A 27,174-nucleotide genomic window follows, 5' to 3' on the forward strand; every position below is an offset into this window, starting at 1 on the left:
ATGTTTTATGTTTGCTTCAGGAACGTCCAGAATTGGCTCAGTCCAGCCCAAAGAAGCAGCCTGAGGCAGTCCAGGAGGAACTGGACTTCCTTTTTGATGAGGAAATGGAAAGACTCGCCGCACCTCGCAAGAACAACTTCACCGATTGGTCCGACGACGACTCTGACGATGAAATCGACGACCGAGACGTTAATAAGATCCTGATCGTTACTCAGACCCCCCCTAACCTGCGGAAGCACCCTGGGGGCGATCGGAAAGGAAACCACGAGTCACGTGCTAAAATTACAGTTGACCTCGCCAAAGCCATTAACGATGGATTGTTCTACTATGAGCAGGATCTTTGGACGAAAGAAGATGGACCGCAAGAATGTACCAATGCCAAGGTGAGATTAGAGGCAAAATGCACAAATCCTAACTAAAAGGCTCGTCCATTTAAGTGTTGAAAAAAACTGACGTTTGCTGTTTATTGGTTTCGGCCGAGTCTAACTGTTGTCTAGAACATTGTGCTGAATGTGATGTAAGTTCAGCAGCTGTTGGCTTCAGTTAGATGCTCGCACTCAGCAGTAATGTGGGAATTTTCCACTGCAAATATTTGACATACAAGTGGCTCTGTGGATACAGAAATATGCTGAAAGATTTGCGTAAGAGATCATAATCTCAGATGAAATTAAATGACTAGCTGATGTGTCAGAGGACTTCTCAACTAATGTCCATACTAAGTGAGAGACTGATAAAATGGAATTGAATGCTTGATATATAAGTTTTATCACAGAAGTGGAAATGCATTGAGACATAAATGTATTCTTGTTTATTTAGACTCAAATTGTGCTTTTGTATGTAACAGTGCAATGACGAAAGAAATATGTACTGAATCTTACAATTTTTTTAAGAGTTTTATCCCCAAGAAATCGTAAATCGAAAAAAAAAAATTGTACACTACGTACGGTTTACGCAGTTTCTGCGTGCAACATTAGTAGATTGATATATATATATATAAACTTTTATGTGCTCTTCATGGGCAGCCAATCAGTGAAGAGATCTCATGTTGCTCACAATATTTATGACTTACTCTGAGGAAAACTAATTTAGCTTATTTGCTTATTTTGATACAGTAGATGCAGGGGGGTTATATTTGACAACCTTGGTCACCATTCATTTTCTTTATAAGATTACGAATGAAGATTAGAAATGTTACTTTGCAATTCAAACTGCACGTGACAAATTCAAAGGATGTTTTTACAGTGTTACCTGTGGTATGGGGTATGTCTTCTGAACCCCCGCATGGGAGTTTTAACACCTGTGTTAACTGAGCCAAGGTCTGCAATAACACTCAGCTTTCTGAAGTACAAACACCCGATAAACAGCTGCGCTAGTGATAGTGGAATGCTGACTTGTTGTTTGCTTAAAATGGTTTGAAGATTGCTATATCATTCGTATTCTAAAATCAAGTGTAGTGATCTTGTGCGGTTTATTTCTTGAAATTATCTACATACTATAAATTATGTATAAGATGAACCGATTCTCTTGTGACCAAATGCATTTATATAAATCAATTTGACACATCAGACTGCACCAGGGTGTTTATCTCTGTTAATGTAAATTACATGCTTTAAAAACTCCTGATATAAACCACATCATGTGAGACTTAATACCCCTGATAGGCATCAAAGATTTGAGTGGTACAGGACAGGTGCATCCTCATTATGAATGGCCAAATGGGTTATGATCAGAGTGATGGACTATAAAGATGTAATTTCTAAAACACTGCCGGGAAATCTTCTGAAGTGCACTGCCTGGATTCAAAGTGTCACTGTCTGGACACAGTAGTGATGACCTCATTGTCTATAGAGGCAGAAACAAAAAGCCTGTAGTGGCTGGTTTGTGATTTCATCTGCAGTCTGGGATTGGATTGATCCAAATGGACATTATCTTGCTTTGTCGATAAATGAAAAGGTTGTGATTATTTAACTTTCTTAAGATTCAGAAGACTTAAAACCATCACTTAACTGGCATCTCTGTGTGTTCTTCTGTTGTAGTTTCTATACTGTCAGTCCTCATAGAGCAACAGGTTTGATCTCTTTTACAACGTGTCTGTCTTATTCCTATTATTAGGATATGGAGAACTTTAAAAAGCTCAACATGATCAGCCAAGACGAATTTGAAACTCTGACCCCTAAAGTTCCTATTGATCCAAACCAGGAAGTACCGCCTCCTCCACCATCTCAAGCAGGTGATTGCGCACATCTCATCTTTATGGAATAATCATGAAATATTTAATGTGTACAATTTAACAATTATTATTTGATAGATAAATATTCAAATCCTAAATTTTTTCATAATTATATATATATATATATATTTTATGATAATATTTGCATGTATGATATATTATATGTTTTTATTATATATAAGTTATATGCGTTTATGTAAAAAAAAAGCTTTTACATTCTAAAACTGTTTTTTCTGCTTTAGATGAGTGTAACTTGGCTAATTCTGTCCCCACGGATGTCCCAGAGGCCTCCAGTGTGCCCCGGACCCCTCGTACCCCACGTACGCCTGGCAGACAGGACCCTACCAAAACTCCACGTTTCTACCCTGTCATGAAAGAGAGCGGAAACTTTGACGGACAAGTAAGTTGCCACATTCTAGGTTATCCAGATTGTCAGAAGGCCACTTGTGTGAACACACTTGCCCATACTAATAGCATTGCATTTACACTGTGTCAGTGGAATTGCACAATTGCACATCGAGTGCAGATATGAATTGTTTGTCGCTACACAGAATACTTTGTTTGTGATCTGTATGTCTCTTATGACTTTTCTGTCACTGTTTGCCCTCATAGACACCCAGAAAGAGGAAAACTCGACACAGTTCTAACCCTCCTCTGGAGTGCCACGTAGGCTGGGTGATGGACTCGCGTGAACACAGACCCCGCACTTCCTCCATAAGGTTTGTGGCTCACTAAACGCTGATGTTACATCACTGATGTTTGTATTTCCTCTAACTTCACCACCTGCTTCCTCTGTATAGCAGTTCGAATGCATCTCCATCAGAAGGAGCTCCAGCCTTATCAGGCAGTTACGGCTGTACCCCTCAGTCCCTGCCAAAGTTTTGGCATCCATCGCATGAGCTTCTCAGAGAAAGCGGCTTCACCCAGCAAGTTTACCACAAATACCGTCGCCGCTGTCTCAATGGTACAATGATCATTTTGGTTTCTGTAATAGCAGCCCTTGTATAAATATTCTGCCGTCAACAGGCCAGTTTTCTCATGTCAATGTTTTTGTTTTACTCAGAGAGGAAGCGGTTGGGGGTCGGTCAGTCTCAAGAGATGAACACCCTCTTTAGGTTTTGGTCCTTCTTCCTCAGAGACAACTTCAACAGAAAGATGTATGAGGAGTTTAAGCAGTTTTCCCTGGAGGACAGCAAAGAGAACTACAGGTGAGGGTGTTTGGGCTGAATTCTGTGTGTTGTCTTTGCATTGAGAATATTATACAAATACAAACAGGCGGACAGTCGCTTTAGGGTATGTTTTAGACGTAAAGGTATCGGATGAGATCAGTCTTAAGTGCCCCTTTCAAAATGTATTTCACCGTTAGCGTTTCTTTGAGGTTAATATAAATAAACCATCAGCAAAACCGGTAGTAGCACCTGGTTGTCTGGTTGCCATCTTTGTCCTGTGGCAGCCACCGTAGTGCATTGAAAGTGAGCGGTGAAGTGACCTGTTGGCTACAATTCACAAACTCACCGCTAGATACCTCAATATTTCTCAAACTGGACCTATAATAATAGGCGAGCATAAGTTTAGACCGGGGAGATGCATGAATGCAGTGTAAAGGCCTGTCCACACCAGGGCGATAATAGCGCGCATTTATGGTCGACGGTTAGGTAGTATAGCACGACTTGGTGGCGCTCAAGCACAAAACGGTCTTAACGAGCACACATTGACGAAGAGGAAGCAAGATTAATTCTTCTGTGTGACAAGCGAGTGTCAGAAGCATAAAGCGCCACCTTGTGTACCGGAGTGTTTCTGTTTTGCATTACGCGTCCGGGAGTGAATTTACACGTTCATCGCCAGTGAAAATTGTTTTGGTATGAACGGTAAAAAACGTCTAGAAAAACCCTGGCAATAAGTGTGTACGATTATCTTCCCAGTGTGGACAGGCCTTAAGGCTGCTATGAATATTCAAGCCCTGCAACACACCCATACCAAAAATGGACGCAATGTTCAAGCCAGACCTTTTCATGTCCATCTGGTTCCTCTCGTCCTCTGTGTTATGCGCGTATGTATATTTTCAAGGCTGTTTACTAACACATGGTTCTCTGTATTAGTAGTCAGGAGCTGAACTTAGTGTAGGATCTGTTAAAAGACACTAAGAGCATAACTTTGGATTTTTTTTTATTTACGATTAGTTTTTAGCTTTGCTCATCAGCTTCTAAAAACTCTGGGTGGTAAAATTGCAGCAATGCTCCTGCATCTCTCTTTTAACCGATTTTTATAACCCTTTGTAAAATGTTGGATACATTAAATGGTTTGGCTCTGAAAACTATTAGAAAATTGAAGTCTCCAAATAACAAACATTGTCATTCTGCAATATTTCTGACACAGGAGTTATAGATATGTTCAATATTTACATGCAAAACATTTAGACTTGGTCTGAATAGGCCATAAGACCAGTACATTTGCACACTTTACCATCTCTCTCTGCCGTGCAGGTTCTGTATGCAGATGTGTTCGATATGCAAATAATTACACTGATAAGAGTTACCTAAAATAAACCAACAGTACTGTAGTGTTTACTATTGCTTGTTGTTGTTGCAGGTATGGATTGGAGTGTCTTTTCAGGTTCTACAGTTATGGACTGGAGAGGAGGTTCAGACAGGATATCTTTAAGGATTTCCAGGAGGAGACCATAAATGACTTTGAGAAGGGTGAGGTATTTTATAAATAGACGTGGGAATTTTGAGAGAGGGTGAATAAAAATGCGCAGGACTCAACAAGGACCGCTGACCTATTGTCAGTTGACCAAACTGAACTGTTTAAAGCTAAACTGGACTGTTAAAGTTTGGCCTGTGTCATATCCTGATGCCATTTCTTCTCTCAGACTCAAATTAGGGTTGTTTTTTCCCCTGATAAACCTGTATTTTGCAATGCATCATATGCCATCATTATTGTTTTCAAACAAATGCCATGATGAAAACACCTGCTATGAAGTATAAGGACAACTTTATAAATTCTACCAACTGAATAACTGCAAAATACTATAATAATACACAATACTACTTTTTTCTATGTTTTGGCTTGTGAAAAATTGTCAGTCCAAATAAAAATTAACAGCCTGAAAGAAATCCTTATATTTTTGAACCCTGCATATATTTTTATTGTCGTATTTAAGCAAGCTTCAAATTTACTTCAAAATAAGTGTCTGGAGGTTTTGCTCATTTTGTCATGTCCTTATATTTTCCGTGTAGAATTTGTAATCACTGTCTTTGTATTTGGATTGATGTATGTAGGTCAACTTTATGGATTGGAGAAATTCTGGGCTTTCCTGAAATATTCTCAAATGAAGAATCAGACCATTGACCCCAAACTTCAGGAATACCTTAAGAAATTCAGAAGCATTGATGATTTCAGAGTGGATGTGAGTGTGGGTTGTTTTTTAAAGTGTTCAAATATTCATTTTAAAACAGTTTTTGTTAATATTTAGTCTTTTGAAATTTGAAATGAAATTTCTCTGTACTTAGCCACCAATGGGAGAGGAAGGAGCGAGAAGAAAACTATACTCGTCTTCCGCAGGGGATGAGCCAAAACGTCGACGCCACAATTCATCCTCATCTTCAAAACAGACCTCGGTTACCAAGGCTTCTACAGACAATCAACATGCTGCTGGAGGAGTGGAAAAAGCAGTCTCCTCTGTTCAGACCACCGCCACAACTACAACGAAAGCCGTCGCATCTAATCAATCATCGGGGCCAGGGTCATCCAAATCATTTTTAGCCAATCAGAAACCAACACCTTCAACTACCAAGAGCAACATGTCTAACGATGCTGGTACGAAAGCCCCTCCCAAAGAGAATGTAAAGTAAAATACCTCATCGGATGAGAGATGCAGCCGCAAGTAAAACCAGAGATAGCCAACAGCCAAAAAAATGAAGCCTCTGCTACACTATACAGTATTTGAGTTGCTTTAGAGCTATGAAAGGATTTACACCGTAACCTTGAAAGTGAGACAGTCAAAACGTAAGAGCGAAGACCAACTGTCGTAACAAACTGAAGAGTAAATCATATTTGTTTGTGTCATACGAGAACATTTCTGGATAGGTTAATTTCTGTAACATCTTTTGTTTTTGTTCTTCTGTTTTTCCCGCTTAAGTAGTACATTGCAAAATCCTCAGCCCGCATGGTGAACTCGTTTTACTGTGAGGTTAAGAGAATATGCATTCTTTTTTTTTAAACCTCAGCCAATGCCTTACATTTCAAAAGCAGAAAAACATACAGCTCATTGGACATTCATTATAATCTCTTGGCTTTTATCTGTATTGTGTATTTTTAATTTGTGCACGTGCCTGTCTTGAGGGACACACCTGTCTGTGTGTCTGACAAGATTTCACGTTTATTTTAAAAATGAAAAAAAGCTCATCGAAATCTAACTTGAATAGGGTTGAGACACAATAACACACTATATAGCCTATTGCGTTTTGCTCTTTTAGCTTATATAGAAAATATGACTGTGATGAAATACTAAGTTCTATGGGCTTTTATGATTAGCTGAGTGTCTGAGCTAAATATTTGAAAAGTATGACACAGCGTGGTGAGGGATTGTGAAAGTAATGATATCTACACATTGTTCTTGCTTATAAATATAAATATTGTGCCATTCACATTATGGAGACGGTCAGACAATGTCTCTAGTTTAGGTGCAAGGGAGAGAAGAAATGACATCTGATGACCTTTTACGAAAATTTTGACTTAATTTGGAAAACATCTGTGTATTTGACGTTTTCTAAGAAATGTTCTGTTTTTGAAAGGAATTATTCTTTCTTTTAAATACTTTGAATTCTGCTGGAGTTTAGATAATTTATTTTTCCTCTCTTGTGAAAGCTTAATTGATTTTAATATTTTTTTATTGTTAGTAGTGAGAGATTATAGATGACTGCAAACATGGCTGCCCAGAAAAAACACATTTATTTGCGTTATATCTTTATTTCCAGGATGGATCTTAGATGATTACATTAAATCAGTGTTCTTTTCTCACTTAAGATCATTAATCAGACACTGAAATGATGTCTTGATTGTATCATATTTGCTTGAAAAACTGTACATAAAAATAATTTGAAGCAGCTCTCTATAATTTCAAATAATTGAAATATTTTTATTGATTCATTTTATTGCGATATTTTTGTTTGTGTGCGCTTGTGTTTGTATGCATGTCGGTTTCCATTTTTCTTTCATCATAAATTGTAAAATGTAAAAAAAATATAAAATATATTAAACCGTTTATAAAAACTCCAATATTTGTGTATATCGAGTCAATTGTGTGTTTTATGTGAAGTTATTAAGATAGATTGGAAGAAAAGTCAAGACAAAAACATATTTATTTAACCTAAAAATATTTTGTGTTTGGTCCACAAGACTGAATCGAGATAAATGTGTATGTTTTTATTTTAGAATTGTAAAGTATTGTTTACATTTGGTAAGACAAAAATCAAAGCAAAAAAAAACATGCATATGTAAAACATATTGGAAAAAATATATAATAATAAATAATAAAAATAAATAAAATATATTGGTCAATGTGCACGTTTTGTGCAAAAATGTAATACTGTGTAAATATAACACTGCGCCCTTTCATTATCCAAATCTTTTGTCTTGACGCATGTGCTTCGTGGTCTTGTAGGCGTAACCGAGTCGAAACGCCACAGGCGCTCCGGAATAAAACTACAAATCCCATCAGCAGCGCTCATTTCCGCCGCCCAAGAGCCAATCAAACGCGTTTCTGCCAGCCAGGTGGGCGGGCGCGCGCGCACTGTGGGAAGGCGCTATCGTTGCAGTATGGCGGACGATGGGGACGGTAGCAGCAAAGCGGCGGACACTAGCGGCGACCAGGGCACGACGGAGGAACAGGATCTGGGAGCCGGTCTCGGTATAGGCGGCATGTTACTCAATCTCTGCGTTCTGTTGTTAGTACTCGCCGCGTGTTACGTGATTTACGCGCGGTGGTGGAGGAGGGCGGGAGCGGAATCGGGCCGGAGCAGCGAGGCCTCGCAGCTGCCCAAGATGAGAAGGCGCGACTTTACCCTGCAGCAGCTGGGCGAGTACGACGGCGTGCAGAACCCGCGGATACTCATGGCAGTGAACACCAAGGTCTTCGACGTGACCAGCGGCAAAAAGTTTTATGGACGTGGTAAGGGCGCGTTGTGGCTCACGCTCACATTTAGCGGTGTTGTTTAACTTCAGGAGAAGAGCCTGCGTGCTGGCCTGTTTATGCTTATCAATACAACAGCTACAGAAACATTAGGTCTGTTTTATCAGTTTTGTAACCATGCTGGTTTCAGTGAATTCGTTTCTGTAATATATCCACAGATTTGATCATACTGTTAAAGAGACTGGGGACAGAACCGCCAGACATGTGATGCCAGTGATGTGATAACGCACAATCTGATCTCATCTCTCATCAGTTTGGCTATGCCACAACTTAGTTTAACTGAAACGCAAACTTGAGTTACTACATATGTTATCATACTTTTTTCTGTCTCATTCATAACTGTGTCCAGCTATGCCAGTACTCTGTATTTTCCCCCATATGCAGTGTGTTTTGCCATTGCTTGGCTTTCCCAGACTTCAACTTGACATGCATTTTTGACTGTGAGCCACGTGTGACGTGGACAAACGGGGTCAAAGCCATGTGCTGACACACCCATCTCCTTTTCCTTATAAATCTCCTCATGTCAATTCGGACATACTTCACATGTGACTCATGTAGTTTTCTGTAATATTTATTCATTTTTGGAATCGTTTACAGTTAGTAGATTGATCGGCCAGTGATGCATATTAGGTCAGCTAAGTATAGCAGTGGCCCTGGTTAAGAAATCAGGCACAGGGTCTTACAGCTTCCATTCTCCTTCCTGCTGTTTTTTTTTTTACTTTGGCTTCAGCTCCAGTTTCCTGCACAAATACTTAAAATATTGTGTCTTGTGTTCATCTTGAGACTGTATTTGGGAGACGGTTCAGAAGTGAATCAAGGTTCTTCTCATCTGGAGTCTGTTTTTGAATAATCGTGAACTTTGATTGCATTTATGGTGCAAGCTTTATTTGTAGACTAAACTATGGGCCTACGATTAAGAGTCAGATCTGTCACAGCTATATTTGTATTTGCGATATGTTATCTGACCATCTGTGGAGTTTATGGGTGAGTGCTGGCCTGGGTGTCTGCAGACCAGACCCTAACCAGTGCGTCCTTCATATAGACGCCTGCATTCTCACGTGACCTCATTCAGAATATCATTAGAAAATCTGATTCGTTTTTACATCACGAGATGAGATCATGTCAAAAGTAAATGTTTATAGTCTTATCAGTGGACTCTCGCTCTTTTGGCTCAGCGTTTGGCTGGACCCAATTTGTTCCTTTCGGGATTATTATTACACAATTGCTAAACAGTGTGTTTGTGTGCAAATATGTTCAGCTGCTTTTGCACATGGGGGTCAGATGATGAGCCAAGAAAATATCCAACTTCTGTTCGTAATAAGTAATGTCTTAGGTCCAGTCACCTGATCTCGGAGGCTTTGACGTGCCTGTTACTTCTTCTCAAACCACAGTTTCGTGGCTTGAGGTTTAAAATAAGGATTATCCTTAGTCCGAGACCTTTTCTCTAGTTGTTTGTAATGCATCAGGCGTCTGTGATACGTGCCTCTTTTCATCATCTCTCTCCTTATCGTCGTTTGATATCACATGTTTGTCACGTGACTGAAGTTGTCAGTTTATTGTGTTCTTCTGTCACGTCTAGGTTTGAGGAAAAAGGTGCGGCCTGAACCAACACACAGCTGGAGTTGATTTGTGTTTGTGTGGTGTAACGTATTTTGTGGAGCCTCATCAGTTTTCTTACGAAACAGTGTAATATTTAAAGAATCCCTCACATCTGTTTTGGGTTACCTGTGTGTGTTTACCTGCATTCCTTAGATAGACACAAAATATGGTTTTCGCATGTTGGGATTGTCTGGCCTACCTGCTCAATTACTACGTACATGAGGAATTTATGTTTGTTACTCTACTCTCAGCTGGGAAGCATGCCTCAAAACCTTATATAACTGTAATGTTGTTTTTCTTGCAAAAATTTCTTTGCATTCGTTTCTTATTTTTAATACAGCAAGGCACTTTGTGGGTGCTGTGTTAGAAGTCCAAATAATGCAGTGGCATAGTCAGAACTTTGTACTGTATACCTGATCTGCACTTACAATACCTTCTCCTTTTCAGAGGGTCCCTACGGAATCTTTGCGGGCCGTGATGCTTCCCGGGGTCTGGCCACATTCTGTTTGGAAAAAGACGCGTTACCGGATGAGTACGATGATCTCTCAGACCTGAACGCAGTGCAGATGGAAAGCGTTCGGGAATGGGAGATGCAGTTCATGGGTAAGTGTATGTTTTGACTATTCAGGAGTTGGATTTCTAAAAATGTATTAAAGAATGAAAGTATTATTCTTTTAAGCTTGAAGGTATGACAAAGCATGAGCGAGATCAGATGTAAACAGCACTTGTCCAGAAGCACTTTTACTTGTACAGACATAATTTTAAGGCTTAAAGATGTTGGTTCAAGATTTTAATTACTTATGAAAGCTCTGTTGGTTGTATAGCGTTTCAGCATTCTGTAAAAAATAAAACAGAAAATTATCACAGTTCTTCCCAAACCTAGGATGTTCAAATTGGATGTTTTTCAGGCAATGGGAAAAACGCTGTTCTTTTTAAATTATTAAATACTTTGGTGTCAATGTTGACGAGCACTTTTTATAATTTTTATTGGTTATAATATTTGCAGAACCCAGTGACTAACATAAAGGGTGACGATTTATAATGATTTATGCCAAAAAGTAAAAACCGCGAGACACAAGGTTTCTGAAAGACGGCAGCAAAATGTTTCTGGATCAGTGTTGTTTATGTCTTGCAAAGTGGTCTGGGCCTGTAACCTTTATTGTGCCGTTAACTCTAAGATCAAAGAGCTATAAAAGATATGGGTGTTGTTTCATCTCTCGAAATGCCAATTTTTTTATAATAATTTACCAATTCTGTGAGATTTAATTTTAATGCAGTAAAGAAGTTTCACTTCCGGTTATGTCTGATTCACTATGAAGCAAGTGTTTTGTAAAACACAAATCTGTAGGTTCCAGGGTTGTTTTACTATGTTTTGAGCTAAACTGATTGAGTCTAGCACAGCCTCGTGACTTTTTGTGTTGCTTTGTGAGACATCAAATGTGTCATAAGCTGCTCTTTTCAGTTAGTTAAATCTGGCGTGAAATATAATGGATTTTGTCAATTGAAAACTGGCCTGATGACAATAGAATAATCTGTAAATAATAATTTTTCTTTCCTCCCCACACCTTCTTCATCCTTCCTCTCTCTCTCAGAGAAATACGACTACGTTGGACGCTTGTTAAAGCCGGGAGACGAGCCGTCAGAGTATACAGATGAGGAAGACTTGAAAGATCATCAAAAAGCCGAATAATATGCTGAATCATCACAGCAGCTAAAGCCCAGGACTGAGAAGGCCACCGTCAGAATTGTGATACCCCCAGCAGAAATACCCCTCAGAATCTGCCTGGCTTCACACCAATCTTACAGTGTCCCCAGTACTGTATGACCAACCCTAAAAACAAAATTCCTGTTTGATCTTGCTTCTCCTTAAACCAGCTCCTGTGTCCAGCACCACCTCAACAACACTCAAATAAAAACGCACTAACATACTCTATTCCATTAGTTCTACACTCTAAATGGTCAGCCATGCAGTAAAAACCCTAAAGCCTCCGTCACATACTCTACACCCTGAACTCTGATATATACCCAGCATCCATCAGAAAGTAAAATTGACTTCTTTTTCTCAAACCATGAACATTTATGTGTTCAGGTTAAGAGTGAAAGTGAGAGATTAATAAAATTAGGAAGAAGGAAACGCTGAATACACATTTATTTTTATTCACAGTTTTTCTTTTATTTGGGGGCATCACTGTATAAGGTTGAGGATTGTATGTTTTTGTCAGACATAGAGGGGCAGAATCTGGGAGTTCGGTACACAGCAGGTTTAAAATCGCAATGGGGTCTCTCTTTGTTGCTTTTTATTTTGCAAGTTGTTTGTGTAATGTATACCACGACACACATTTTGAGCATTTAAATGTCATGCCTGAAACTTTCTCATTGTAAATGTTAAGTGGAAATGGTAACAATTCCAAAAATTAAATGTGACCGCAATGAGCCAATCCAAAGCTGGGGGGCCGGGATAGATGGGTGCTATTTTAGCAATGTTTTGTATTGTGTGCACCCCTAGTGTGTAGCGATTCTCGACATGTTGTTTAAAAGTGATTTGGGATGAGTAAGGTTTGGGGTGGGTGGATTTGGTAGTGTTATTTTATATGAATCCGAATGGCTGGTTGGGATGAAAAGGGAAGATGGCTTCTGCAGTTTGAATGGATCGAGTCTTTGGTCAACAGAACTCTCCCTTCCTCTATTAACAAAGCAGTCAGTGTAGTTATTGTGCCTTATTTCCGTTAAATTCTACTACAGGACGGTCCAGAATAGTCAATAGGTGGGGAAAATAAAGACAAAATTAAATCAGAGGGAGAACATGCACAGATTCATGCAGAATACGTGTTCAGCTCTGCCCTTTCCATATTTCCAAATTACGGGAGGATTTCCCATTCCCATCTTTTCACTGTTCAGAAGACAGATTCATGATCTTGTCTGTGAGCGAACCAGACACAAGGGGCTTGACCGCTGTTATTGTGACCTTGTACATAGACTTTGAGCTATTTCAGTGTTACTGCCATATCTGCGCTGTTATTAAACTCCACGCACTGCTGTGCTGTTCTGGCCAAAAGATCCATTGCTCTTGCTCCTGTGTCCATCTCGGTTTCCCCTCTTTTTTTCCCCTCTGTTGAATTTATTTTTAATGTGGGTCATTTTTCAAAGCCACCTTTAAGTGTTGTTTTTTTTCTGAAGAGGGGGAACAATATTCTAATATTCTGTCTTTGCTGGGGGAGGGGGATGAGGCAAAATCCAAACAAGTTGTGGATTCTGTAAATATGTGTATCATTTTATTAAAGCATGTGCAGCAAACAGTGAGGTTATGATAGCTCTCACGTCATGTATTTAAATGTGGAGTTTGCAAGGGTGGGTGTGTGTGTGTCTGTGTGTGTGTGTGAGAGAGAGCTCAGGAGAGAAGGATTTGTGTTGTTGCAGAAATAAAATATTCATTTGTTAATAACGACTGTTATCCTCTTTGCCCATTTTCTTGAACTTTAGTGCATTATTCTTTTAAAATACAAGAATTGTAAAATTGCAGACTACTACCAAATGTCAAATATATTAAGAAACGAATCGTTAAGTTAAATAATAATGTGGACTTCGCCTTTATAAATTAGTATAAAAGCAAATAACATTTGTAAGAGTAAATTAAGTGCACTTTGTATTGTATTAGTGATTTTCACATCTATAGCAAGTCCAACGCATTTAAAACATGCAAGCGATGTGCTGGAGCGACCGGGGGGGGGATTTTGTGGTTGGTTCAGGTATTTGACACCATCCATTTGCAAAAGATGCTAGGTTCTTTCTTTCAGCCTTCCGTTTTAAAATTTGCATTTTAAGATATGTTTTGAAAACATTGGTCTTCAACGTGATTTCCCAATCGTGTCGAGCTTTTGTGATATCTGGCGTTTAGTTTTACGATCCATTTACCCTGCAGCGACATCTCGCGGTTAGATCGTGTCAATACTGGAAACGAGCGACCTGTTTGTTTGTGTAGCTGGTAGTGTGTTTACCGATAGAGGGATACAGAGACACGATCACTTTCACACGTTATCTCACTTCTTGAGGTTTTGCTTTTATCGCTGAGCAGCGTTATCTTGAGCAGAGCTGCATATCAGAACCTGGAGCCTTTTTGTTTGGTAAGTGTCTCGATCAAAACACATTTTTGGATATTTTTAACACTATCGTTTGTTTATGTCGCTATAATACTGTGCTTGTATTTGTTTGTTTTTTATTGTTATTTGCGCTTGTATACAATGCGTTCGTGCACTTGAAGCATCCGTTTGCGTTCAGGATTTTGTTTAATCTGCGCTCTGACCGCAGGTAAATGGCGCAAAATCTCTGGCATGCGCTAAATCGAGATCTAGAAGTGTGTCTTGAAAGGTGCATGATGATTATTATGTGGTTATACATTGTTCCACTTTTGCTGGGTAACGTTAGCATAAGTAAAGCACAAGGCTCTCCCAACAGGGGCCCCACATTTCAGAGAGGGAATGCATACCAGCTGCACAATTCAGGAACAGGAATGTTATCTGACATCCATAATATTTCACATACATCGAGTGTGCAATGAGTATTGATGGTGTGCTTGAATTGATTTCAGCAGGAGAGATTTTTGTCATCATGGCCGAACATTTATCCCAGAGTGAACTGGACTACCCTTTCAAACTTATGGAATATTTTAACGGATTCAGGATCTCCAAGGTTTGGGTTTTATGCTCTATAAACACCCTATCCTTTCTATAAATTGGGCTTTAGATAATTTAATCACAAAATGTTCACAAAGGTCTCCCAATGTCTGCAGGGTTTCTGCATGTGTTGTGTAAAATGTAAATAATTGTATTCCAACATAAACAAACGTCAGTGACAAAAGTGAAAGACAGAGAGTGCAAACGTTGTAAAAACACCGTATTCCATCACATATTACTTTGTAAACTGATCCTAAAATAAACCTAAACATTCGTATTGTGTTTAAACTATATTTTTATTTGGGAGAAATGAAGAGTTTTGGAGAATATTTCAAAAATCATGTTTTTTATCGTGCATTCCAATTAATATCAATCAAACCGCAGTTGCTTTGTTTAGATTTAAGCCATAATAACTCAACCAGCTCACTAACACAACAAAACCATGATAACTTGTTTGATAAAATGCATGATAAAAATGTTTAGAAACGAATTTATCTATTTTTGGAACCAAACTCTTCTAATGTTGTCACTAGTTCACAGAATAAAAGAAAAAGTATCATTGTGTTTAAACATGGGACACTGTACATTGTGAATATATAATTTGTGATAAAGGTTATGTGTGGCATACCCTGCCTTTACTGTTAATTCTCTTAATTTAACAAACATCATTCTTTAATGTTTATATAATGCCGACGAGCCAAAGATTGACTCAATGATGATGTCAAGGCATTCCCTTACTCAACACCAAAACTACAGTATAACTTGGTCACCTACACCTGTGGAACCTGCTTTTATCTCCTGTAGTTACAACACTACACGTGGTATCTTATAATCTATAAAAAGTCTTTGTTAATTTCAAAATGACTTTAAAATCTACTAAAAAGTTTGCAGAGTATTAAGGTGTCTTTCCAGGTTTTAAATTGTGAATAAATGTCTCGGCAAAGATAATTTTCACTTCTTTGAACCCTTTCAGGCGATATTCTCAGCGTGTGAGTTAGGTGTGTTTGACCTTCTGCTAGACTCCCAAAAGCCCCTGACTGCAGGTGAGGTGGCACAGAAGCTTGGCACCAGTGGAGATGGAATTGAACGTTTACTGGATCTGCTGGTTGCCATTGAGATTTTGGAAGTGGAACCTTTACAAGGAACAGGTGGTGTATCTTGTATTCCAGCAGTATAAATTTTCGCTACGGAAAATGTAGACATTAAATATAACTTGTTAAAGAGAACTTGTTGTTGAAATCACCCTAATGGATGTTCTTGCATTGAGATTCCTGTCTCTGAGCCACTGCTGTTTATTTTCTTGTAGCTTATTACAACAGTACAGATGTTGCTAATCTGTACTTGGCTAAATCCAGCCCCAAATCTCTACACAGTTTAATCATCTATCATTCTCAAACCATCTATCCGCTCTGGAACAATCTGGTAGATGCTGTTAGGTGGGTGTAGATGTTTTCATTTTAGTATTTTCAGTATGTGCATGTCCATTTTATCTTACCCTTTCTAATAAATGCCTTGATGTAGTTTGTTTAGATGCAGATTTGAAAGACTCGAAATGCTAATGATCAATCAAAGCCCAATAAAAAGCCTTTCCTTTAAACTGAACGATATCTGGACATTTGAATATATTCTGTTTAAAAAAAAACATGTCATGTCATCATCATCATTTAAAACCTCACAGGGAAGGAAAAAACCAGAATGAGAAAACTTTCGGCCTTCCGTCTGAAGAAATCTTCTCTGCCATATACAGGTTTGTGCAAATTTTTTTTTAGGCTAGTTTTATATAACTTTAGCAGTGCTGTTTGGGTGAATGTCAGTGGATTGAAAGCGCTTTATTTAACTCCAGTGATGCAGTCTTAAGCGATTAGCCGCTGGGGCTGAGAAATACTAGGGCATGTACTTTAAGCCCTGAAATATTTGAGGCTTTGTGAAAGGCTGTGCTGTTGTTTGATTCAAGCATGAGGTGTGTGTCTTGGAATTGTTTGGTTGTCAATGATGTTGTGAGTTTGCTTTAGTTGGTTCGGTAATGATATGTAATCATTTTCCACCACTTTCTATTAATGTATCATTCTGTCTGTCACCCTAATGGGTCACAACCTCATAATATTTGCAGTGTTAATGGCAGATGGCTTGGTATCATGGTTTGTTTGTTTTATATTTTCTGTGAATCCAGTTGGAAACTATCCGTATGTTGACACAGGTGTGTGTGTTTGTTTCAGGTCAGAAGAAGAGATGCTGAAGTTTATGGGTCTGATGAACTCTACATGGGTCATTGATGGCCATGACATAGCAATAGCGTTCGATCTATCCTGTTTCAAGTCTATCATAGATCTGGGGGGTGAGTGTGAATGTCGTTTTTGTTTCTGGTGTTTCCCTTTCCATGTGTATAAATATTTACTCTGTAGTTGTGTCAGTGATTTCTCTCCAGTAACCATTTTTTAAAAGAATAATTAAAAAAATTCTTTCATGTAGTAAATGTAAAACTCTTTTCAGGCTGTTCTGGTGCATTAGCGCGGGAGATAGCAAAAGAATATCCATCCTCTACCGTCATGGTTCTGGATCTTCCAGAAGTGATCCAGTCCGCTCAGCGACATTTTGCTCACCAAAATGACACCATTTGTTTTCAAGAGGGTGGGAAATAATTATTTTGAACCTTACTAATGATTGTTATTCTGTATTGTCTCTGCCAGCCTCAATGTGTTGAAATAGCAGGAAGCCTCTCTACTAGGATTTTTCAATGCCATTAATAGTTCTATGATAAGTTGAAAACCTAAAACTAGCGCTGTAAATGTTTTTGCGTGAAGGAGACTTCTTCGATGGAGAAATCCCTTCTGCAGATTTGTACATTCTGGCCCGGATAATTCATGACTGGAAAGATGATAAAAATATCAAACTACTGAAAAAGATATATTCAGCATGTAATAAAGGTGAGACAAAGGGTGGAAAAGATGGGTGAAAATCAGCAGGACTCTATTTATAATATATTATTGATTTATGATTCATGAAGTACTATTCATATTTTTTTGTGATATATGATGCTTTGGAATTTGATGCTTTGTTTATCCTGTTCTGCGTAGGAATTTTGCACAAACATTATAACCTAATGTTATAATGTTGTGCTATTCTATAGAAACGGTCAAAACAGTGGTTGTAATTTTTCCAAAAAACTCTGATTTACTCAATGTTAAATTTGATTATTTTTGATATGCCATTTTGGATCTAGTTGCTTGCAAAACATCTTAGGGATTTTAAACGTATACCTTCCCCTTTACCATCTCTTATGTTCTTATACTAGGTGGAGGTGTTCTGATTGCAGAGGCACTGCTGTTTGAGAACCGGCCGGGTCCAACTATGGTTCAGACATTCTCTCTGAACATGCTGGTCCAGACAGAAGGGAAAGAGCACCCACCCTCTTACTATACACATCTGCTCACTGAGGCTGGATTCAGGGACGTGCAAGTTTGTCGTACCGGAAAATCATATGATGCTATTCTGGCACTCAAATGAATTTACAGACAAGTCCCTTTGGTATTCTGCCTCATCTACAGATGATAAAACCTGTTAGTAATTGGACTGATGCACAGTTTAGACTGTGATCTGTTGTTTCACATAGTTTTGGGTATCCTGGAAGTGATATTGTTCTCTCCGTACATACAGATCCAAATGTTATTCACCCAGTCCATGTTATTGACCCCATAAATATTCAAATACGAACCCCGGATCCCTAAAACCCCACTAATTATTTGATTAACCCTAATAACATGAAACATGCCAACCCTGTGTTACCAATTTTAGGGGTTACAAGTACTTTTTTAGTTCTGGATTTGATGTAGTATATTCAAATTCTAGATCACATTTTAGATTCTAGAAAGTGGGAGTGTTGAAGAGGTCCTTTGATCATTGGCCATTTTTCAAAGGTAAGCTCCTCCCTCCGCACAGTCCTATTTTAGACTTGGTTTCGGATGACCCCTAGTGGTGATTTGTTGAAATAACACAAATAATTGTTTTCTTAACACAAAAATTAAAACAAAGCTGTTTTTTTACTCCTACACATACTCTATACTCATACATACTATTTCTGTATAACTAACATTTGAACCGTATGATTAAATGATTGTGAGTGGCGTGAAATATTCCTAACTAAATGCCCAGCCCTTTACAGGAAAAACTATTATTTGTAAATTGTTTGTGTACTTTCCAGTGAATACATGGACCAACCTGACCACGGGCTACGAATTTATATTTTTCCTAGATTTATTTGTATTAAAAGGAAACAACAAACAAAGTTGTTTTTGTTGTGCAGTAATTTTGTTTTCCATATTTTACAAGTTCATATTGCCTGCCTAAAAGAGCAAGTAAATAAATCCACATTTTAAATTCAAACAAAACTAGTGTCTTTAGGGAGCTTTTGATTGAAAATTGCGTCACAAATATTGCGAAATAAATTGAAACTATTATTCGGGACCTGCCTACACTAGTTGTCTCAATATATAGCTACTTGAAAGAGTGCCGTGGTCATCCTAAAGCGTTTTTGGCATATTGAAATGTTTTAGAAATAAATATTAATAAAACATATAATTATCTTGGTATGAAAATGAAAAGCAGCCCGTCTATGAGTGCGACCTCAGCCTGGTGGATGATGAGGCACACAGCAGTAGCGGCACGCATACGCAACCTGCGTGTGTTTGTATGTGTGGGGTGGAGGAAAGCGACTACACAACTGTGAGCAAGAATCAGCCCTCACAAACGCCAGCGAAGCATCAGCAAGTCCATTTTGTGTAGGTACATTGCATTTTTCTTTCTGTGATATGGTATAACGTTAGATCCGTTTAAAAGCAGAGACGGGTTTATTATCCTACATGCTTACAGTGTTGTCCAGGATTTCCGCGAGCTCTCCATGCAGATGATCCGGTGCAAATGTAGCACGTCATTAAAATGGCGCCAAAAGATTAAGTTTAGCAGCTTCAGATGCTGCCATAAATAAATGTTTACATGCATCTGGCTTCTTTATGAAATGATATGTGCTCCTGGTATTGTTGTTTTATGTTTGGTAATAACTTTGAATCGGTAAATATGTGGGCCTTGTTTATACATGTGAAACAGACCGTACATGCGTGTTGTGTGCTCGAGCGTCAGATCGCAAGTTCGGCGCGCACCTCGTGGCCTGACGGTAGATTCACGTTGATAGAGTAAATAACGTTAAACAAGTGTCCACATCTTGCAGTACTCACTTATTTAAAGATAATGTTAAAAGTATGGAGGGTTGATACAGGGATGTCTAAATTACGTTCCGCGTGTCACGATCTGGGCTGGTCCGGATTTAGTTTTGTCATGATGTTGTAAAATAGCGGTTGCATGATATTTTAATTTTGTGGGTTTAACATTTTAACCGAAATCCACCAAAGTTTTGTTATTCGTGCGATTGTGACGTTAATTCGTTTTGTGGTCGAACACATATGGCCAAAACAGAATTTGTATACGTTTGTATATATACTTTAGATACGTCCTTTAAATTCGCTCACATCGGTGTTATATAAGTCAATGCAAAAGTGATTGTTTGAAAAACCTTGTATTTTTGTGGTCACGTTATACAGAGAAAATGAATAATATTTTCGTCAATTTTGAACTGGCGTTGAAGTGAACACTCTTGTTACGTCAAGGGGCGTGGTCTGTCATCTGTCTAGCGTGGCGAGTTTGCACCGCTTGAGCTGTTGTTTATGTGAAGAGAGACGTCTTGATATGACTTAAATACTTTAAAATTTTTAGGAAGCACATATGCTGAGGGCTAGTACCCATTTCTTAAGACTCGAAAAAGGTGCAGACTGTTAAAATAAATATATGTATAATAAAACTACTTTTATCTCTCAGTGAAACTTGAGACGTCTGTTTTTGACGTCACGGAACGTCTGTTGTTTTGTACACGCTGGATCGTATGAAACGACCCTCTTTGACTATTATGTTTTGAGATTATACAATTAAAGGTAACGTACTGATAAAGATTACAATGTGTGCGCTATGGTTTCAGTGTTTCGTTGTTTACTCAGAGTTTAATCATAATTTAGCTCTAACTGACTGCTTGATTTATATTATTTACCAACGGTGACGTTTTACTTAATATGCATTCGAACAAATCTAACATAAAAAATGTTAAGTGTGTGTAACTTAATGTGAAAATGATTGTTACTTAATGAAGTCATTCCTGGAATTTTAGATTGTGATAGATAGAGCAAAACAATGTGTGTTTCAGGGCGGGTTCATCTCAGCAAAGCAACATAACATAAACTGAGTAAAGTAAAGTCTCACCTAACTCTTCTAGAATCATAGTCTATTGTGAGTGTAGCGTCAGTCCTGTTGTGCTGACTTTAGTCTGACAAGTTTTGGCTTGCTGAATCAGAAAGCACAGTCAGCAATGAAGTGTGTAGGGTCAGTTTTCAGGAATGTTCTTTTATTGTTTGATTATCTCTGCAGATTTCTTGATCACCTCAAGACAACGGCAGCCGATGATGAAGCGAAGCCGTGTCCCAAGCACCAGTGAGGATTCAGACAATGGAAGTAAGTGCCTTTCCTTAGTACCAGTGTGAATTAGGCAATTCATTTAATCTTTCTATTAAAAGTTCAGTTGAATGTTTGAAATGAAGACTATCAAGGGCTATACCAAGTTTCTAAAGCTTAGTTTATACAAGTTAGGAAGTTGGTGTAGTTCAAACTGTTGTAATGTTTATGTGAAAAAAAACGTACATTGCGATATATTTTTTTTCTGCGATATATATTGCGATGTGTAGAAATACAGAACTGTTCATCAGATGTCTTGAATTTCTCCAAAAATAAATAATTGATTCAAGAATTATTGGGGTGATTTTGTGGGCATGTTCATGGAAAGTAAACGATGTGAAACCCTGAAAATGACTTTTTATTTATTGCTATTTAATAATAAATGTTGCTTCTTACCCTAAAATAAGGGAGCTCATTTGTGAATGAAGAAGTGCAGTCTGGCGTCTAGAAGCGATCTAGTTATTGGGGATGCTATATGCATGTATTCCAGGTTAAAAACAGAGCGCTACATTAAAGAGGACACATAATTATCACATTAGGGAATTAACATGAGTGACAAAATAAGCTTTGCACTCGTCATACAGAGCTCTGTGGTGCCGACTTAAATGATCAAACAAATTAGTTGTGTTTCTGCGTGTTGTGGCAACTAATGCACGGCACTCCCGACAAAGTACCTGTTTTTGGTCAACATCATCCTTTCTGTAGCCAAAATATTTCCAAATAATTGTCGATGCGCTTCTTTTTGCAACCAAGTCGTCCATTTCGGTGCTTTTCTCCTGTTTCTTGCTCATTTCGCCATGCGCACGCATGCAGAGGATGCGTGTCAAAAACGTGAAGCAACAACATGTGCTTTGTAAAAAAAAAAAAGCACCCATAAATCAAAATTCATTACTTTATATCAGGCAAATATAGAAAAAAAAAACTTTCCCTGCGTCGCACCTCGTGCAATGTGACTATTGCGCATGCGTACATCGCGATATCGATGCTAAAACGATATATCGTGCAGCCTTAGTGTAATTATTAGTGATAACTAGCCCTGTATTTCAGAGTAGCGTATGTTTCTGTTTCTCTAGGTAACTCCACATCCTGGTCTCAGCACTCCAAGCACAGGAAACAGAATGGAAAGAGACCTTCAGAGGTAAGTTCCATCCACTCCAATGTCATATAAATGTAACGTACCCAAATGTCAATATGGGAGTGGACCATCAACATTATTTTAGAGGAATCTCTTCAGACTAAACACAGAATTTTCTTATAGTCATACCCCCTTTCCCCCTCATCCAGGTGTTCAGGACAGACCTTATCACTGCTATGAAGTTGCATGACTCAAGCCAGCTGAATCCAGAAGATTATTATGAGCTGGCTGATCCCTGGCGACAGGAGTGGGAGAAAGGAGTTCAAGTGCCCGTCAGTCCTGACTCCATACCGCAACCAAAAGTGCGGTAGGAAGATATCACATGTTATATTTTTGCATTCTAAATATTGAAGACGTCAGATGTTAACTTTCAATGGCTTTCATTTTTTGTATTTTTATTCCCTTAGTACTGTAGCTGAGAAATGTCCCACTGCTCTGTTCGTCAGACCGAAGAAGCTGATTCGCTCTTCTGAGTCATCGATGCTGGGCTATGTGGGTATTCAGGCTCTAGCTGAGGGCATGTGTCGATATGATCTGAATGAAGAGGACGTAGCTTGGCTAGAGATTGCTAATGCAGAGTTCAGTAAGATGGGTGAGTTAAATGCGATCTAAAATGTTCATTTTCAAAAAGACAAATTTATGAAATGGTGGTAAACTAATGTGAACAAATGCAATACTAAGTCAAACTGGTTTGGGTGTAGGTATGCAAACCCTGGATGAGCTGACAATGGAGCGGGTCATGGAGGAGTTTGAAAGGCGTTGCTATGACAACATGAATCACGCCATGGAGACAGAGGAGGGGCTTGGAATCGAATATGATGAGGATGTGGTCTGTGACGTCTGCAAGTCACCTGACGGCGAGGACGGCAACGAGATGGTGTTCTGTGACAAGTGCAACATATGCGTGCACCAGGTGTGTGTGCATATTTAACAGTGTATTAATGTATGCGGCTGCGCAAATGCATTTGTATTGCATGACAATAATATCCTTGTACCTCCCCACAGGCATGTTACGGTATACTGAAGGTTCCGGAGGGCAGCTGGCTCTGCCGTACTTGTGCGCTGGGCATCTTTCCCAAGTGCCATCTGTGCCCTAAGAAAGGCGGAGCCATGAAACCCACCCGCAGCGGAACCAAGTGGGTGCACGTCAGCTGTGCTCTCTGGATACCAGAAGTAAGGAGTGATCACTTCACAGAGCCATGTACAAAACATTCACGCATACACAAATAATTATAAACGATTATAAACCTTTTATCTTTACTGTTGTGTTGCCACTGGTCAGAATATTAATAGTATGAGCTTAAACCGTTCTTTGTTCCAATCTCTTTATCTCTCTATCTAGGTGAGCATTGGTAACCCTGAGAAGATGGAGCCTATCACTAATGTGTCTCATATACCCGGCAACAGATGGGCGCTAATTTGCTGTGTGTGTAAAGAGAAAACAGGAGCTTGTATACAGGTATATCAGTTGGATATTTATATGTAAACGTTCAAAATGTAGATCTTATAAATAAAAACAATCTCCTTCTCTTTACCTTACCCAGTGTTCTGCCAAAAGTTGCCGTGTGGCTTTCCACGTGACCTGTGGTCTACATTATGGTTTAAAGATGAACACAATCCTAACAGAGGCGGACGAGGTCAAGTTTAAATCCTTTTGTCCTAAGCACTCGGGCATGGACTGGAGTGAGGAAGAGGGAGATGAAATTAGACCATTGAAAGAACAAAGAGAGAAAAACAAAGGGCTTGATTTCTCTTCCGAACCCAAAACCGCCCAAAACCAAGAAGAGACGAGAATTAGCGAGCGAAAGCTACGAGTGCAACAACTCGAGGATGAGTTCTATCGCTTCGTCGCCCCTGATGAGGTTGCCGAACATCTGCAGTTGCCTCTGGAACTGGTGGACTTCCTTTTCCAATATTGGAAGTTAAAACGAAAGGTAAACTTTAACCAGCAACTGATAATGCCCAAGAAGGAAGAAGAAGACAGCCTTGCCCGGCGGGAACAGGAAGTGCTTTTGCGACGACTTCGCCTTTTCACCCATTTGCGACAGGATCTTGAGCGGGTAGGTAGCGATGAACCCTGTAGCTCCGCCTTCAGTAAGAAATGTAAAGGGAGAATCACAGCAGCCAATCACCATTTAGCACTTTAAGACGGGATATAAACAGCCAGCCCCATTTCTACTTTAATTTGGTCAAATAAAGAGTGTGTTGCGGACCTTTTAGTGTAGGTTTTTGGCTAGAGAAGGTGTGTAATTGAAAATGTTTCAAGAGCACCAGTCCAAATTAAGGAACAGGTCTAAACTAAATCTGAAAATCTTTTTCCACTATTTAACAGGAATCAACCAGAAGCCTAAAAACAAACACTGGCTTTTTTGGTTAAGACAGTAGAAGGTATTGTCTCACGTACATATGTTTGTGTTCAGGTGCGTAATTTAACATACATGGTCAGTCGTCGGGAGAGGATAAAACGAACCTTGTGTCGAGTACAGGAGCAGATCTTTCACCATCACATTAAACTGCTCGAGCAGGGGCGGGTTGCTGGTGAGCATTACACCTTACACTAGACTTCGATACCAATGAGACATGACAGGTATGTTTAATCCTTTTTTCTCTTTTGGTCAGGTGTATCTTCTACTAGACGTTTGGAGGAGGCTATGTTTTACTTCCGAACGGCACCTTCAGTGCCAGCTTCCCCCCAACCTCTGAAAGGACACTGCGGGCAGAACAGTGCACTGGGGTCCACAGTTCAGACTCACGAGAAGGGTAGCAACCATTACAGAATATCAAAACAGGCCTCAGTTCATATGACCAGGCTGGAGGGCTTGGTAATAGACAAGTTTTATAATTCTGAGGGAGTCATTCATTCCAACTCTGGAGGTTACAAGGTTTCGAAAAACGAGGCAGCAGCATCAGCATCAGCTACAGCAAAACGTACAGAGTCCAGGCTGAGAGGGAATGTTGCTCATAGAAAAGATGAGACTGAGTGCCCCCTAGAAGACAGGAGGAGGAGAAACAAGCTATTGGAGCAGGTGTCTGTGAAAGATAAACTGAGGCAGTCAAAGCTCCTGGAGGATACAGTGAAGAATGAAGTGGAGGAAAGCGATATGAATGACACACCAACAACATACAATGGATCGCCAAAAAAGACAAATCCAAGCCAGCATCAGAGAAAACTTGTGCCAAATGGGAGACATCTGAAAAACTGGGGCAGTTTCAGAATTCCCAAAAGGAGTGAGAGAACAGCGGGGGGTAACGGTGGACAGGAAGAAAGCGACGACCTAAATTCTTCCCTTATGGAAACTAATGCAACTCCCACTTCTTCCTCGTCCCCGATTAGAACCCGACTAAGGACAGGCAGTGAGAACCGAAGTCACGTGGGAGACTCTGAGCATGGCCAGTCGGAGCAGGGGAAAAGGTGTCACACCCAAAGACTTCGAAGTCATGATCCAATTACTGGACGTTACGGTTCTGATGTCATCCAACGTGGAGTTCTTGCGTCATGAAAATGATATGACATTTAGTGTCAAGAAATATATATAATTTTGTTAATTTGCTCTTGAGTAAAATCAGCACTTCAACTAGTGGAACAATATTTATTTTTCTAATCTGTGATATATCTGATATTGCTAAAACTATCAATTTTTGTGTGTATACCCTTTCCAATAGTTTCAATGCTTTGGCTTTAGTGTGCAAAGCATACATGGAGAGGTTTCAAAGAGACCTGATGAAGAATAAATATATTCTTAATTTTGAGTTCAACCCTTTAAATCAGGTCAAAAGAACTGGCAATATATAGTTGATTATGAGATATTACCAGCGTAAAAAAATATTGTACGGCCCAACCGTCTTAAAGGAATAGTTCATTCAAACACTCACCATTGTAGGAATCAAAATACTATGGTCAAGTCAGCGGGGACCATTTTTGGGTGAACTATTCCTTTAAGTCCCCTAGAATTACTGCACTTAACTGAGCACTTAATTTTCTGACCACAAAAAGTGCACAAAAGTTAGATAAGTTTGTTTTTATTTAATTCTCAGTATTCTGCTAACTTTAAAGGCCATCTTGTGTCACATACGTGACATGTGCCATAGTTCTGGTACCTTTTACTTCTCAGGTAAATTCTACTTGTATGTGTTCTTTAATTTATAGTGTCATGTTTTGTGATTTTTTTCCTCTCTTTCAAATGAACCAAGTGTGTAACAGGTCAATGCCTTATGTTCTCTTTTTGGTCATGAAGTAATACCTTACCTGGAATTCATAAAAACTTTTTAGGCTTACAATATTCTTCAGCAATAGATGGACACTTTAGATTCAAAAAGATTGATCCACACTTCAAAATGAATTCTTGAGGACTGAAACCATTAGCAGCTTTGATCAGGAACTTCATTTCCATGCAACATCCATTACCTTGAATTCACTTTTGCACTCGATATTTCAAAATAACATAAAACACTATCATTGTTCTAATAAACACACTGTTGCATTGAAAGGACTATTCTTCTTGACATGGTTGCCTTGGAGTACTACTAAAAAAAAAATGTGTTTTGAAATATTTTCTTTAAAGCTTGTAAAACGTCAGGCAATTTGTGAGTTGATCTCCTTCAAAAAAGTTTATCTTGCCTGAGTGTTTTTGTGTTTTTTTTGTTGAAATATTGCACTAGAACATTAGACAGAGAGCTTGCTATAACTTCAACATGGTTATATAAATGGAACGCTGCTGTATTTTTCTTCGTTCTTGTATACTTTTGCGATACTTTAGTTTTGTTGCAGATTGTGAATAAATTTTCTTGAGGTTACTTT

At 39.0% G+C, this 27,174-nt stretch overlaps 4 protein-coding genes across 8 annotated transcripts in view; all 4 read left to right on the forward strand.

Annotated features, from left to right (window-relative positions):
- larp1b (La ribonucleoprotein 1B) overlaps positions 1 to 7,510 on the forward strand; it is a 24,041-nt gene extending 16,531 nt beyond the window's left edge. Inside the window, exons 10-18 of the mRNA XM_056767732.1 lie at positions 21 to 383; positions 2,113 to 2,230; positions 2,473 to 2,630; positions 2,843 to 2,949; positions 3,031 to 3,194; positions 3,294 to 3,438; positions 4,820 to 4,929; positions 5,512 to 5,639; positions 5,743 to 7,510. Of these exons, the coding sequence (XP_056623710.1) occupies positions 21 to 383; positions 2,113 to 2,230; positions 2,473 to 2,630; positions 2,843 to 2,949; positions 3,031 to 3,194; positions 3,294 to 3,438; positions 4,820 to 4,929; positions 5,512 to 5,639; positions 5,743 to 6,084 (1,635 nt within the window). The 3' untranslated portion in view covers positions 6,085 to 7,510. The remainder of the gene's footprint in view (positions 1 to 20; positions 384 to 2,112; positions 2,231 to 2,472; positions 2,631 to 2,842; positions 2,950 to 3,030; positions 3,195 to 3,293; positions 3,439 to 4,819; positions 4,930 to 5,511; positions 5,640 to 5,742) is intronic.
- Positions 7,511 to 8,024: 514 nt separating this feature from the next.
- On the forward strand, positions 8,025 to 13,464 carry pgrmc2 (progesterone receptor membrane component 2). The gene is made up of 3 exons (XM_056768718.1): positions 8,025 to 8,402; positions 10,470 to 10,625; positions 11,615 to 13,464. Exons 1-3 carry the CDS (start codon positions 8,051 to 8,053, stop codon positions 11,710 to 11,712), a joined length of 606 nt encoding a protein of 201 aa, XP_056624696.1. The 5' UTR covers positions 8,025 to 8,050; the 3' UTR covers positions 11,713 to 13,464.
- Positions 13,465 to 13,782: 318 nt separating this feature from the next.
- asmt2 (acetylserotonin O-methyltransferase 2) lies at positions 13,783 to 18,965 on the forward strand. 2 transcript variants are annotated; one of them, XM_056767368.1, is made up of 9 exons: positions 13,783 to 14,143; positions 14,611 to 14,708; positions 15,666 to 15,840; positions 15,999 to 16,128; positions 16,371 to 16,439; positions 16,909 to 17,027; positions 17,183 to 17,320; positions 17,494 to 17,616; positions 17,985 to 18,965. In XM_056767368.1, the coding sequence occupies exons 2-9, from the start codon at positions 14,628 to 14,630 to the stop codon at positions 18,194 to 18,196; spliced, it is 1,047 nt and encodes a 348-aa protein (XP_056623346.1). In that variant the 5' UTR covers positions 13,783 to 14,143; positions 14,611 to 14,627; the 3' UTR covers positions 18,197 to 18,965. The 2 variants fall into 2 exon arrangements, with proteins under 2 accessions (XP_056623346.1, XP_056623345.1); XM_056767367.1 differs by having other exon boundaries at positions 13,784 to 14,143; positions 14,608 to 14,708; positions 17,985 to 18,963.
- A 366-nt stretch (positions 18,966 to 19,331) lies between these two features.
- jade1 (jade family PHD finger 1) lies at positions 19,332 to 27,170 on the forward strand. 4 transcript variants are annotated; one of them, XM_056767363.1, is made up of 11 exons: positions 19,332 to 19,467; positions 21,158 to 21,241; positions 22,315 to 22,379; positions 22,526 to 22,683; positions 22,784 to 22,968; positions 23,078 to 23,289; positions 23,382 to 23,549; positions 23,719 to 23,835; positions 23,921 to 24,436; positions 24,797 to 24,914; positions 24,996 to 27,170. In XM_056767363.1, the coding sequence occupies exons 2-11, from the start codon at positions 21,190 to 21,192 to the stop codon at positions 25,874 to 25,876; spliced, it is 2,472 nt and encodes an 823-aa protein (XP_056623341.1). In that variant the 5' UTR covers positions 19,332 to 19,467; positions 21,158 to 21,189; the 3' UTR covers positions 25,877 to 27,170. The 4 variants fall into 4 exon arrangements, with proteins under 4 accessions (XP_056623341.1, XP_056623342.1, XP_056623343.1 ...); XM_056767364.1 differs by having other exon boundaries at positions 19,353 to 19,471; XM_056767365.1 differs by lacking the exon at positions 19,332 to 19,467 and adding an exon at positions 19,632 to 20,670.
- Positions 27,171 to 27,174: the final 4 nt, after the last annotated feature.

Source organism: Triplophysa dalaica, chromosome 15 (assembly GCF_015846415.1).
Source record: "Triplophysa dalaica isolate WHDGS20190420 chromosome 15, ASM1584641v1, whole genome shotgun sequence".
Classification (NCBI taxonomy): Eukaryota; Metazoa; Chordata; class Actinopteri; order Cypriniformes; family Nemacheilidae; genus Triplophysa; species Triplophysa dalaica.